The 13,627-nt window shown below is 36.6% G+C and overlaps 1 protein-coding gene across 2 annotated transcripts in view; it reads right to left on the reverse strand.

Moving 5' to 3' along the window:
• Window positions 1-1,138: 1,138 nt before the first annotated feature.
• The window catches only part of porb (P450 (cytochrome) oxidoreductase b), a 42,305-nt gene continuing 29,816 nt past the window's right edge, over window positions 1,139-13,627 (reverse strand). For both annotated transcript variants that reach the window (XM_052109656.1, XM_052109657.1), the window contains 10 exons: window positions 12,021-12,110; window positions 11,693-11,791; window positions 9,578-9,694; window positions 8,262-8,380; window positions 7,974-8,155; window positions 6,714-6,863; window positions 6,276-6,543; window positions 3,185-3,330; window positions 2,472-2,557; window positions 1,139-2,344 (listed from right to left, as the gene is read on the reverse strand). In XM_052109656.1, coding sequence (XP_051965616.1) covers window positions 2,200-2,344; window positions 2,472-2,557; window positions 3,185-3,330; window positions 6,276-6,543; window positions 6,714-6,863; window positions 7,974-8,155; window positions 8,262-8,380; window positions 9,578-9,694; window positions 11,693-11,791; window positions 12,021-12,110 — 1,402 coding nt within the window. In that variant the 3' untranslated portion in view covers window positions 1,139-2,199. The remainder of the gene's footprint in view (window positions 2,345-2,471; window positions 2,558-3,184; window positions 3,331-6,275; window positions 6,544-6,713; window positions 6,864-7,973; window positions 8,156-8,261; window positions 8,381-9,577; window positions 9,695-11,692; window positions 11,792-12,020; window positions 12,111-13,627) is intronic.

Raw genomic sequence — 13,627 nt, forward strand, 5'->3', positions numbered from 1 at the left:
CAAATTCCAAACTTTTGGCAGCCAGTGTTTATTACATTTATCTCCAAAACAGCTCCACATGAGGCATTATAAGGCATAAAGATCCCAGTTTAAAAATAAATAATAATAACTAAAACATACCCAACACTACAACGCTGCCTACTCCTGGTTGCTATTGCTAGGATAATTTAGGATTTTGTCGTTGTTCAAAAATACAGTTTAATTACAAAACAAAATAAATAAAAAAATAAATAAGCTCTATACAGCAATTTATTTACATATGAAAATTTGTCATCTTGCATAATAAATGACATCACATGATTTAGCTACTTTGTTACATTTCAGCAAGTTCCCGCAAGAAATAGTTTGCAACACTGCATCAAAGTGTGTGTGTGCATGTTTCATGTTTTCACATTTAAAGGAATATTCCAGGTTCAAAACAAGTTAAGCTCAATCAACAGCATTTATGACGTAATGTTGATTACCACAAAAATAAATTGACTTGTCCCTCCCTCCTTTTCTTTAAAAAAGAAAAAATCTGGGTTACAGTGAGGCACTTGTAATGGAAGTCAATGAGGGCCAATCTGTAAACATTAAACTACTAATTTCTCCCATTAAACCCTCCAAACTATGTCCCCGTTGACACTGTAAGTGACTTGCTGTATTTAAATTTTTAAAGAAAATTAGGAAGTCCAAATGCTGTCGATCGAGCTTAACTTGTATTGAACCTGGAATATTTATCTTATAATGTTACTGCTTTCGTACACGTTAATATATTAACAGTTGTGCAATTGCATTGTCTTTTTGTATGACATTGGGTTTATTGAGTGTATTCTTTCATTATTTACAGCATCAATCAAAGTTTTGGAAACACTTGACTGATTTCTTTTTATCAAATTTTTATAGGCAAATATACATTTTAAATATATATTAAAATCCCACCCGCGACCCTGTACACAGGATAAGCGGTTGACGATGGATGGATGGATGGATTAAAATCCCAACACTGTTTAAAAAGCATCCCAGGATGCACATAATGAAGTTTAATTTAGCATTTTGGTTCACAACATAATTCCAATACATCCATTTGTGCAGTTCATAATTTCATAACTGTTCTTATGCAGTTAACCCCCTTCTCAAATGGGCTAAAGAAAACAAGAACAGTCAAAAGACATGGATGATGTTACAATATAATTTTATTAATTAAAAAGACATGCCAAGTAGTAGTAATGTGTAGGAAACAATAGTTGCATATAAAACCGGATGTCAAAAAAAGCATCTCCAAGTATATATATAATTGAATCATCCTAAAAAATTGTGAAATTCTCAGCAGCAATGCTGATCTTCAAGTTTCACTATGAATGAAAACTACACTTTAAATAAGGCACTAGACCAGCATTCGTCCCATTGTCAGTGTATCAGCCTTATTTACACAAGACCAGCACAGATTTAATAGTCAACTCCATAACTCGTACAGTAGTTACCAGAGAAAAGAATAGGTTAGGCATTTCTGAGCACCCCAAAGAAGAATAAAATGGGGCATCCAGTTTGAAATGGGGTTACATTCATATTCAGCCAACTTTCAAAAAGAAAAAGTGAAAATCTCGATACTCAAGGTAGAACTAGAAGCAAAATTGTGATCCACCTTCAAAGAGCAAATGCACATTTGCACGGTTTAAGAAATCGATATTAAGCATATTAAGAACAACTAGTCATATGTGCATAATAACGTGCGAGTCTCTCCACCTAAAGAAGGCAGCGATCTTTGCCAAAGCGGTTTTAGTTTTATAACAGCTAAAGTCACATCATCTAGAGAGTCATCAACCCATTCCAATGCACTTGGCAATGACTAAAAATGACCACGTTTGATTATAAAGTTCTATGCATAATACAGAAGGCTATAGTTAATATCCCTCTCTCTAATTAAACAGATTAACATACCATAATTAAGATGTTCCGAAGGAGATTCCACAGTCAATATTCTACAAAATGCCTTTGTTTTATATATACAGTATATTTAAATTTAGTTTTCATTTTTTCGCATATACCCTACCATAAGCCATTTGTGTTGAATTCAGCATGGTTTCTTTTCAGAATGAGGTGTTATGTGCCAATGTTTCCTTTCTTTGACAAACATGTCAGAGTGATAATAGCAAACACATTTAAACCAATCCCTAAAAAAATCCCCAAATCAGGAATGTTTGACTGCTGACAGGCCATTTAACTCCAGACGTCCAGCGAGTAGCGTCCCTTTGTCATCAGTTTCTTGATGTAATCTACAGCTTGAGTGCGGCTCATTCCACCCAGCTCCTCGGCGATCTCGTAGAAGGAGTTCTGCACGTCCCGTGCCATGTTTCGTGCATCTCTGAGGGAAGAAATCGTGTAACATTAGAACAGTTTTACAGACGGTTCTGTCAAAAAACAAACAAACAAAACTTATATCTGTTGGAGCGGTGTTGGAGAGTAACTAACAAACGTAGACTAACACTGACCCGCAGATGTAGATGTGTGCGTTGTCTGTGTGAACCAGCCTCCAAACGGTCTCCTTGTTGTTCTTTAGGAGATGCTGCACATAGACCTGGGTGTAAATAAACGACAAAACGAGTCATGCTGTGTATATAAAATGTACACGGTTTATAAAATGCATGCTAATGGATGCTGATTGATCAAAGTGTTCAAGCCATTCTAAAATACACAAAAAGTGAAACACCTCTTCATCTAGTGTCAGGAACTATATCTTCAAGTGAAAAGACATTTCATGTCTTATATTACCTGTATTTACATTCGTAATATACACACATCCTCTCCGACCTCTCTGCTTAATTAAGGGATTGTGCCTCAAACCCTGGCAACATATATACCTTGAGGTCTCTCCTTCAGGTGAAACCGGTTTTGTTTTGCAAGTATCATGTAAATACTCCATTATGCCACACGAGACGTTTTACCAGTGCCCAGTTTCTTTGGAGGGCTCTTAAAAAGTGAAGCAAACTTGGATTTCCTATCTGCTGCCATTGATGTCCCAGTCACTATTGAAGGGCTTTTGTGTTCTTGTTGTGCTATCGAACAATCACAGGTGTCAGGATTTTTCACACAGATAGATTTTGTACTTTAGAGTGTCGTGGGAATGCTGATGGATAGCTCTATACACACATTATATAATGGTGATAATAATACAGCTATAGAGGTATCTTAGCATGTGTGGTACCTTCTGTGCCTGGTCTCTGGAGAAAGCCACATTGAGTTCCGTCAGAACGCCAGTCTTTTCAAACTCTTCAAGTTCCTCCTGGTACAGGAAGTCCTCGTTATTGTGACGGCATCCAAAGTACAATACTGTATTTCCAACTTCCTTGCCTAAACACAAAACAGAGGAAATTGAAATATTAAAAAGGCACAAGGGAAAAATTAGCCTTACAAATAGTCTTTTAATTAGGGGGCCTTGGTAGCTCAGTGGTAAAGACGCTGACTATCGCCCCTGGAGTTCGCTAGTTTGAATCCCAAGGTGTGCTGAGTGACTCCAGTCAGGTCTCCTAAGCAACCAAATTGGCCCGGTTGCTAGGGAGGTTAGAGTCACATGGGGTAACCACCTCGTGGACACTATAATGTGGTTCGCTCTCGATGGAGCGTGTGGGCAGTTGAGCGTTGATGCAGCGGTGGGTGGCGTGAAGCTCCCACACGTTTTATGTCTCCATTGCAACGCACTCAACGAGCCACGTGATAGGATGCGTGAGTTGGCGGTCTCAGAGGCGGAGGCAGCTGGGATTCGTCCTCCGCCAGCCGGATTGAGTCGAGTCACTACACCACCACGAGGACTTAAAAGTGCATTGGGAATTGGTCATTCCAAATACGGAGAAAAATAATACTCATTTAAAAAAATAAAAAAAAGTATTTTAATTAAATCCATCATACATAGTTTATAAAACTCCAACTGTTTAAAGTTCAAACCCTTTTCTTGCTATAAAGTGGTCAAACTACCACCATCCCTCTTTTAAAAAAAACTACCGGGGCAGTCTGTGTTAAATCAGACAAATTCAAACAAGTGTTGTTGCACTTCTGTATGTGTGGTATGTGCTCTTATGGTATGTACAATATTTATTTAGATTTTAACATTCTTATGTTTTTAAACCACCTGAAATATTAATTTCCATACACATTTATTGTTGAGGAAGCAATGTTTAGGGTATGATATCTGTATGAAGAATTATGATTGGTGCCGTCAAATAAATGCAGAAGAAACAACGATTTGTGTTGAAATTGTCATTTGAGAAGAAAGAGTTCTGTTGGTGTTTATTTTGGGAAAATGATCATTTGACTCCTTATTTTTCAGCCTATAACAAGACTACTTGCCAATTAAACAAATAAATGGACATGAAACATTGATTTGAGTTGAAACTATTTGATTCGCTTTTTTATAGAGATCACACAGTGATCCGAGAAGCAGGAAAGATGACTTAGAACACCAAGATGAGGGGTCTGTTACGTGGATGTGCGGTTGTTACTCTTGTATATAAGACCGCTAGATGGCGCCATTGACCAATCAGAATCAAGTATTCGAGTGAGCCGTGTGGTAATAAATAAATATTATCTAGAAATATTTCACTAGTTCTCCAATTTAAGGGGACAATTATGATAATACTAGTACCCTAAGGAGACTAGGAAACGTTTGGACTTGAAGGGAACAAGTTTGTCGATATCTACTGGGGCTGTCAATCAATTAAACATTTTTATCAAATTAATTACGTGACATGCAGATTAATTAATCAAAAGAATCACAATTATTCTGATATTTAAATATGATTTGAGAAAGCCTACCAAATAAATATAATTCAATATATAATATAGACAATTTTATATATATATATTATAAATATAATTTGAATGATTAAAATGTATTACATTGTGGCAGACAAGTAAAGCATTGATTAGACAACACAAAGTGGCTTTAGAAGGCAATATATAGTTTATTTCCTAGTTATTGAACATGAGCCTAGCATAGGCCTGCAGTCCACGTCAATTGTTATTGCAAATTAATTTGTCAATCTGTTGGAGATAGATTTATTAAAAGGGCTTTTCTAAGGACGTGTCAATGTACACCTATGTCAGATGGATGCTTTTGGACTGTCTCACTTTGGTTGTGTCGCATCATAAACTCACAATTTTTAGGTCGCTGTGTCAAGTAAAATACAGTTTGAAACTTAGAAAAACACATCTAAAGATCCCTAAATTAGGAAATGCGCTCCGTCCATCTGTGAAAGCAAGAGCACTGTACATTTCCTATACAGCTGCAGTTTCACTTACTGGCCTCTGCTGAAAACATGTGGTACTTCAAGCTATAATTGCACAGATGGAAGGAATATTCTTTATTACGGTCCAGGGACATGATTAATTGCGTTCATTTTTGTAATGTGTTCTTTTTTATATAATTAATAGCACTGAATTACCCTAGTATCTACCAATTTCTATGAGGCCAACAATCATAATTCCTGAGATTTCATACCCTTGAGATGGCATCCCAGATAAGACTTGTTTTGGCCTGGAAGTAACTTCCTACTTCAGAGGTCTTCAAAAAACAAGAATATGTTTTTGAAAACATCAAATTAAGCTCAGCGAGTATTGACGCTGAATATCACCCCTGGAGTCATGTGTTCGAGTCCAGACAGGTCTCCGAAGCAACCAAATTGGCCCGGTTGCTAGGGAGGGTAGAGTCACATGGGGTAACCTCCTCGTGGTCGTGATTAGTGGTTCTCGCTCTCAATGGGGCATGTGGTAAGTTGTGTGTGGATCACGGAGAGTAGCATAAGCCATGCTGCGAGTCTCTGCAGTGTCATGCACAACGAGTCACGTGATAAATTGCATGGATTGACAGTCTCAGAAGCGGAGACAACTGAGACTTGTCCTCCGCCACCCAGATTGAGGTGAGTAACCACCACCATAAGGACCTACTAAGTAGTGGGAATTGGGCATTCAAATTGGGAGAAAAAGGGGATACAAATAAAATAAGCAAGCTATGAACATCTGATCTGACACAGATGGACCCTACTGTTTAACCACCCATATGGTTCTTATCCACCAACATCATAATCCCACTCTCTACTGAATAAAGTATAATAAATTACAAAGCATAATCCCAGACTGCTTCTCTAAATTTTGTAGAATGCCCCTTTCTGAATATTGACATTACCCACATGGTAACTCACGCACACCATTTGGAGTTCAAATGTCATTTACGTGTAATGCTGCAAATGACTGAACTGAGGAAGCACAAAACACCTGCACTTCATCACCTGCATTACTCCTACCTTGTTCTTTGAGCCATCCTCTCTCCTGAATGAAGCCCATGAAGGGTGCGATGCCGGTGCCAGGCCCAATCATAATCACTGGGTTGGTGGACTTGAAGGGCAGGCGGAACTGAGATTTGCGGATGTACATGGGCACTGTGGCCTTGTGTCCGTTATCGGTTGGTAATTTGTTCTTCAACCAGTTAGTGGCAACCCCTTTGTTGACACGTCCTGTCTTGGTCTCATACTCCACCACTACAGCACAGATATGGATGCTGTTGGGATGGACCTGCCACATGATAGCAACATACAATGAAAATTGTACATTCATTAAAATTCGATGGTAAAATGTGTCAAATCAAATAGTTTGTTAGCGCCACAGAGCCACACAATCTTCAGGAAGACAACCTATGACTGGTTTAGTTGAAGTTGAACATTAAACTAGAGTAGGAGACTGACCTTGGAAGAGGATGAGATGGAATAGTAGCGCGCCTGCAGTCGTGGAAGAAGCTCACACAGGTGATCGATAGGTGGGTGCAAAGAAGGCAAATCCTCAAGAATAGCCAAAATATTCCTGCATGAGTCCAGGACCCAGCTCTGATACAGCGCCTGAAAGATTATGAAGACAATGTCATAACAAATACTGTTAGCCATCTGACAATGACTTAAAAAAAATAGCCCATACCGGTGCATATTTGCCACAAACAAGACTTTTAATTGAAACAATACATTTAATTGGACCTATTCACACTGAGACAATCTGTCTGATAACAGACAAGGACAGAAAAGAATTTGGGCAGAATTAGCTGGTACAGAATGCCCGCTCCAGGTTGCCCTGCAAATAAACATTATCCCACACACAGATGGGTATGAGCTGTAAAATATTCGTTGTGGTTATGTTTATCCATCATTAGTTGCTTTTGCGTTATTTCTGCATTGAAAAGTACCTGTTCTCACAGTAAAGAAGCTCATGTGCTCTCTCCCTCTCATGCCTACACACACACACAGAGAGAGTGAAGCCATATTTATTTGTCAAAAAGTTGCTGGCGCCATCTTTCCTGTGTCTGTTCTGCCACTATCCAATGTCCAATTAAGACATTAAGCCAGACATCCACAAAATCACATTGGAGGAAATTATACCAAGGAAATCCACTTACGTCTCTCAATACTCACTTGAATAACAATATATTTGATGTTATATTATATATTTTCATTATGCCAATATTCCACTTAAATTACACCTTGATGGGCAAAATTCTTAATGTCTCAATTTACATTCTCTGGTGAATGATGCAGTTTTTTTTTTTTCTTTTTTAAATGACCAAACAGAACTTGAGGGTTAAAAGAGTAGCTTGCTTGTAGTTTCATTACTTTACATTGAGTAGCTTGTGGCTTGAGATGATATCATTTGAAAGTGTTACTATCATTACTACAAGTACTGCCCTCAAAGGCAAAATGCAGTAACTACACAACAGTTATGACATATCTAGTTATATCTATCAATAAACTGAATTAGAAAAAAAGATTTGTGGATGAGATTGATTCAATTTTGCTAAAAAAAATTAGAGAAATCTTGTCTGGTGAGTTGAAGGCTGTTTTGCTTTTAAGCAATTCAATTCTGTATTTTCAGCTGGGATATGTATTTGTTGCGTGAATGGCCTGAGTGTTTTTTCCTTACGCTCTTGGTGTGAATAGGCCTTTGGTGACAGTGATGCTTACTTTGCCCTCAGGTGAGGAGGAGGCCATCTTACGCATGTTCTCCTGTTCTTTGGGGTCGGAGGCGTATTGAGCCAGTTCATACAGCACATTTGTGCGTGGAGAGTTTGTGATGTCCAAATAGTGTGTCAGGGCGATGCGGTACGAGGTGGGGCAGGGGAACGGATGCTTCTTATTGGATTCCTCTGAAAGAAAATATACTCCCATATTTCAGTTACACAGCTGTAGTACTGTTGACAACTAGATAGTCTAAAATGAGTGATTCCAGCTAATCTAGGTTTAATGACGTACCGTCAAGGTTATTGAGGGAGATAACAGTATCAAGGTCCACTCCAAGGATCTCACCAATCCGGTTCACTATAGCCGTGTCATTGATGGGATACACAGCAACATGGTCTCCTGATTCATACCTACATGAACAAAATTACCATCAGATGGCTGTTAAAAAGTAAATAAACTAATTTTGTATTTAGAACAGAAAAAGGCTCCATTAAAACACAAAAGAACACAAGATCCAGTCAGTTATTCTAATATAAACAGGTTATTAGGTGAATGGACATCCTGTACTATCTTATCAATAAGCAATGCAATAAATTACACCATAAGTTTGCCTTTTGTCCATTTAAACATGGACAAACATTTGCTTACAGTGCACATCATTTATTAATCTCCCTCTATAAACACAGTCAATGAAGTCAGAATATGGCAGACTCAAAAGTGGTGGGAAAACCCAGAGATTTCTTGAATGAGAACCAAAATGAACGATCGGCGTTTCATCGAGTCCAGATGAATGTGCATTGATTTATTTTCTCTTGAATATGGAGCTGAGGCTGTGATTGACACCTTGTGTGAACACATGGTGAAAATATGCAGCACTGAATAATTAATGATCATATTCACAAACAGTATGAACATAGTGCGGTTCATAGAAGCACATATGGAAGCCCACAGATGTTGTATTATCATGTTTGTCTTTTTTGTTTTGTTTTTTGTGATCAGCAAAAGTTGTTTCAATAAAAGTTGTTTTCCCCCCCCAAGAAAACAAAATGATTCATGGTAACAAATACATTTTAATTTACCAATATTATGAAATTATTATTATAATATGAATGTATTTATTAATATTGACTTACCTATGTATATTATACACATCTTATTTTATACACACAGAAATATACAGTATATATGTATATATAGTTTCTGCAACAGATGGATTCAACAGAAGCAAATATCATTAACAACCTCAGAGCTCACGGTATGTCTGTATTAAAAGTTTTATTTGTTATTGTTAAAAATCAATTCGACTATGCGTTTTTTACTTCCGGAAATCAACTGTGGCACTCTATTGTCATTAAACAAATATGATCAGTAACAGTACAGTGAACGATCTGTATAAATGTAATCTGGTATTTTTGTTACCTTTTTTCTAAGCCATGATCTTGACATTAATGTATACATTGTTTACCCTATATTGTACCCATTTATACATTTTTCACAATACAAATGCCATTTGCAGTACTACATTTCTAAAAAGAAGTTAAGCTGTCATCCAGGGCACAAACCTCATGTTGTCTGAAAACCAGTGTGCAAGATCACACGTGTGTTACCTGATCTTAGATCCTGTGATGTCCAGCTCCAGGTGCATCAGGTGTCGGTCTCCACCCTTATTAAGTTTACGGTTCACAGTCACAGGTGCCAGGAAAGGGTTCTTTGCATCGAAAGGCCTGTTAGAACACACACTGAATGACTGCACAGATCAAGTGCGGATCCTGGAAGTCTTAAGCATTCTTATTCACAGGGCGATGACATCACAGTTTTTCTTTTCACTCATTTTTTGGTATTATTGTTGTGTCTTATGTTTCTTTTTACTCTTTTATATATTACACTACCAGTCAAATGTTTTTTTTTACTTATTCTTTATTACTGCTATATTCTATGTTTAACAATAATAGTAAATTCATCAAAACACAACCCAGACAGCACACGTACATCTCTGAGATGTCTGTTTAAGAGCGTTTCATCTGGAAAGCATCACATTCTAATTAACATCTGCTAAACATCTTAAAAAGATACATCTTCCAGACGTGTTTATACACACATCAAACAGAGATACAATACAATTTTGCAGTGAAGTTTAATTATGTTTTTTTTTTTTTTTTTTACAAATTCAAACTTTCATTTTAGCTTTGTGTAATTGGCCAAATGAATTACATTAATTCGAAGGCACAATTTATATTGGTCGAAAAAACGAATTTCAATAATTTAACCATAAAACTTTAGATCAAAATAATTTCCAGAATGAGAAACAAATTCTGTTCCGTGTCCAAAATGATGACTGCCAGATATGTCCATATCACTGACGGACTTAGCAGAAATTAGTACATTATTATGTTGGCGTATCCAATATACGGTCATAATAAAAACTTAGTTCATCCAAAAAGATCAACATTTCAAACATTTACTCGTCCTTGAGATTTTAAGTTATATCCACCAAACTTTGCACAGACATTCAGGGCTGCATTTTCCAAAAGCATTGTTAGCCAAGTAGATCGTAGAAACTTAGAAAATCGTAGAAAATAGTCTCTATGTTCAACTTAAGCTTGCAATGCTTTTGGGAAACGCAGCCCAGACTGTTCTGATTTGGTGCACTAAATCTATTCTAACTGCTGGGACTTACAGTTTTTGCACAGCAGATGATCAAAAATTGGGAAAATCCCATAGACTTGGGGGGCATTCACGGAATGCTGAAACAGGCCAACGGAATGCTGGTTAATTCAAACTCCAACTTGTAAATAAAGAAATCCAAATGTAAACAAACCCCAAAAAAGGCCTTTAATCTACTTTATATTGATTGATTGCTCTCTCTCTGACTATCTAGTTATCTAAAAAAATAAGGCCTTAAAATATTTGTCTCGTGAATTGTCCCCACCTAGATGCTACTTTGAAGAAATGTTTTAATAAATATAAAACTCCTTCACATAGCACTTAAACAGATAAGTCATTTGTCAAATGAAAGCTTTCATTCTCAGGAAGGTGACTGTAAAAGGTATGTACAGTATTTTGTTGCCATAATACCACAGTTTGAATTATTTTCAAAAACATCACAGGGAAATTTTATTTCGGTAATGCATAAAACGCAAACGTCTCTTTTTTTGAGCAGACCACTGATCTGTAAGCCCCAAATAGCCTCACACTTTATTTCAAATCTTACCTTGGGTTGTGATTAAAAATGAGTTAAAAAATGACTTTTACATGTTTGTTAGCTTGCTTGGCTGTATAATCCAATGTTGTGTCAAAGCCATTTAGAACAAAATATAAAGTCTGGTAGAAAAAGCACGAGAATCAAATCATCAGCAAAATAGTTTCCCATCTATAGAAGATGAAATGTTACACAACTTTGTAAATCTGGGATTCTCTGCTTTCCAATGACACAGATTGGGCGTCTAGACAACTCAAACCAAGATATTCAACAAAACAATGTGGAAGCTCTAAGCACTTAAAAGAAAAAAAGACTTGTCTATGGGTGAGGGATAAAATGCATTATAGAGCACCACCGAAATTTCAGATCAGTATAAAGTGATGGAAGGTGATAGAGGAAATTACTTTTTTCTAGTAACTGCTGCCATACAGTGGAATAAAACAGACTATTTGCTTGAACACAGAGGACATAGAACCGAAATGGCATGCTTTTAAACTTTAGAGGAAGAATGTGTTTTACTCACGGCTTCTGGGTCTCAAAGCTTTTGAGGCGTCCCAGTTCTCCAGTGTAGATCTTATTCATGTTCAGATCAGTGTGTACCTTCAACTCATATTGGCGGATGCTGAAAGACACAGAGAGAGTGTGTGAGAGTCTCTATGTGTGCTCCTAAACAATCTTATTCTTCAGTTTGTCTTTGGAACATTGAGTTCTAGTCTAAAAAATCTGTTAAGTGCTCTTAATAAGCTGAGAAGAGTTTCTCAATGAGCTCAGGTCACTGTGACCCTCTAACAAAGACTGAAAGAGGAACAGAATGTCCTGAAGAGATGGGAAATATCGTTGAAGATTCTGACCTGGATTCTTCACCAGTTGCTTCAACTCCAAAGTGTTCACAAACAGCCGGCCAGAACTGCTCTCTCCATGACACAAAGTCCTCCTCAAGACTGAGAGACACACAATAAAATCTATTATATTTAGTCTAATTAAGTATTTTCATTTACATCACAAATAAACATCACATTAGTGATTCTCAATTGGTTTTGCTTCAGGACTGAGAGTTTTCATTGGACATCAAATGGTGACCCGACACAGTACCAAAAATGTTTATTGCGCAAACGTGAACAGAAATGTCCTCGGCATCAAATGCATCACTATATTTAAATCAGACAGCGTTTTGGCTGCACCAACACAGACTTTGTTCATAGCTTGTTATTTGTTGTCTAACAAAAAATAACAAGGGGGGTTTAGGGTACGATATCTCAAGAATAATGGTTGCTGACCTCAAACAAAAACATACAAACCAAGATTCTCCTAGTGGGCCAAAATTGTCAAATGAGTACCTAAAAATTGGCTAAATATTGTATACATGACAAAAATGGTAATATCTCACACTTTGATCATCATAGAGACTTTCAAAACATATTTATAAGCATCCATGGTCTTTTAATGAGTATAATTAAGGTACAAAACCATCCACACCCCTAGATTTGTATTTTTTCCTCCTAATTCTTTTGGCCACTTATTAAGACTTGAAGAGTATTAGTTTGTCTATGCTTCTACTAGAGGCCAACCGATATATCTGTTTTACCGATTAATTGGTGCGATAGTTGCTTCTTGGAATTATCGCTTTGACAATAATCAATGATGATAGTGATTTTTATTCCTCCATGTTCCTCTGTGGCCAAAACCCTTCCTCTGGTGAATATATGATTAATAATGCAAAAAGTTATACACATGAACCAAGGGCATTATTGACTGTTTATTTATTTGACCTTTGTTTATTGTTGATTTTGCACTGATTCATGATACATATAAAAGTCATCTTTATTTAAAAATAATAATAATAATAAAAATACTGGAAAAAGGAAAATAAATGTGTATAATCAGGGCATTTATTACTTGTATTTGAATTTTTTTTGTCAGGTCACAATTAAACTGTCAAAGATAGTGTTTAAAAAATTCATAAATATGAATATCAAATGAAAGTAGGGCTCTGTAAGATATCAAACAATACATAAAGTCAACTTTAAATGACATTTTCCAAAAAATAAAAATAAATAAAATAAACTGTCTATCAAAGTTGTGTCCTCCGTCAGATTATTTTATAATCCTGAATAAATCAGACAATGTCATGGTCAGCTATAACACTGAGTACCCCTTTCTCATGAATCATGCAACAGTAAGACATGTGGTCTGGTAAGTTTGATCTTTTTTACAATGTTCAAGTCTCTGAGGTCTCAACATGTCAACTCGGTCATTCCGATTCTGATAGTTTCTGTTAGAATTGTGGGATACATTCTGGCATTTGAGTAAGATTATAGAGGCAGCTTTAACGGAGGAGAAGAAATAAATGTTTCCTGTGTAGAACACTTGGTTAAGATTGAAAAATATAACATTTTGTCAACTCTTTCAGAATTTTCAGAATAGTGTGAAAACAGAAAACAAATATAGAATGTAATTT

The sequence above is a fragment of the Xyrauchen texanus genome, chromosome 38 (assembly GCF_025860055.1).
Source record: "Xyrauchen texanus isolate HMW12.3.18 chromosome 38, RBS_HiC_50CHRs, whole genome shotgun sequence".
Classification (NCBI taxonomy): Eukaryota; Metazoa; Chordata; class Actinopteri; order Cypriniformes; family Catostomidae; genus Xyrauchen; species Xyrauchen texanus.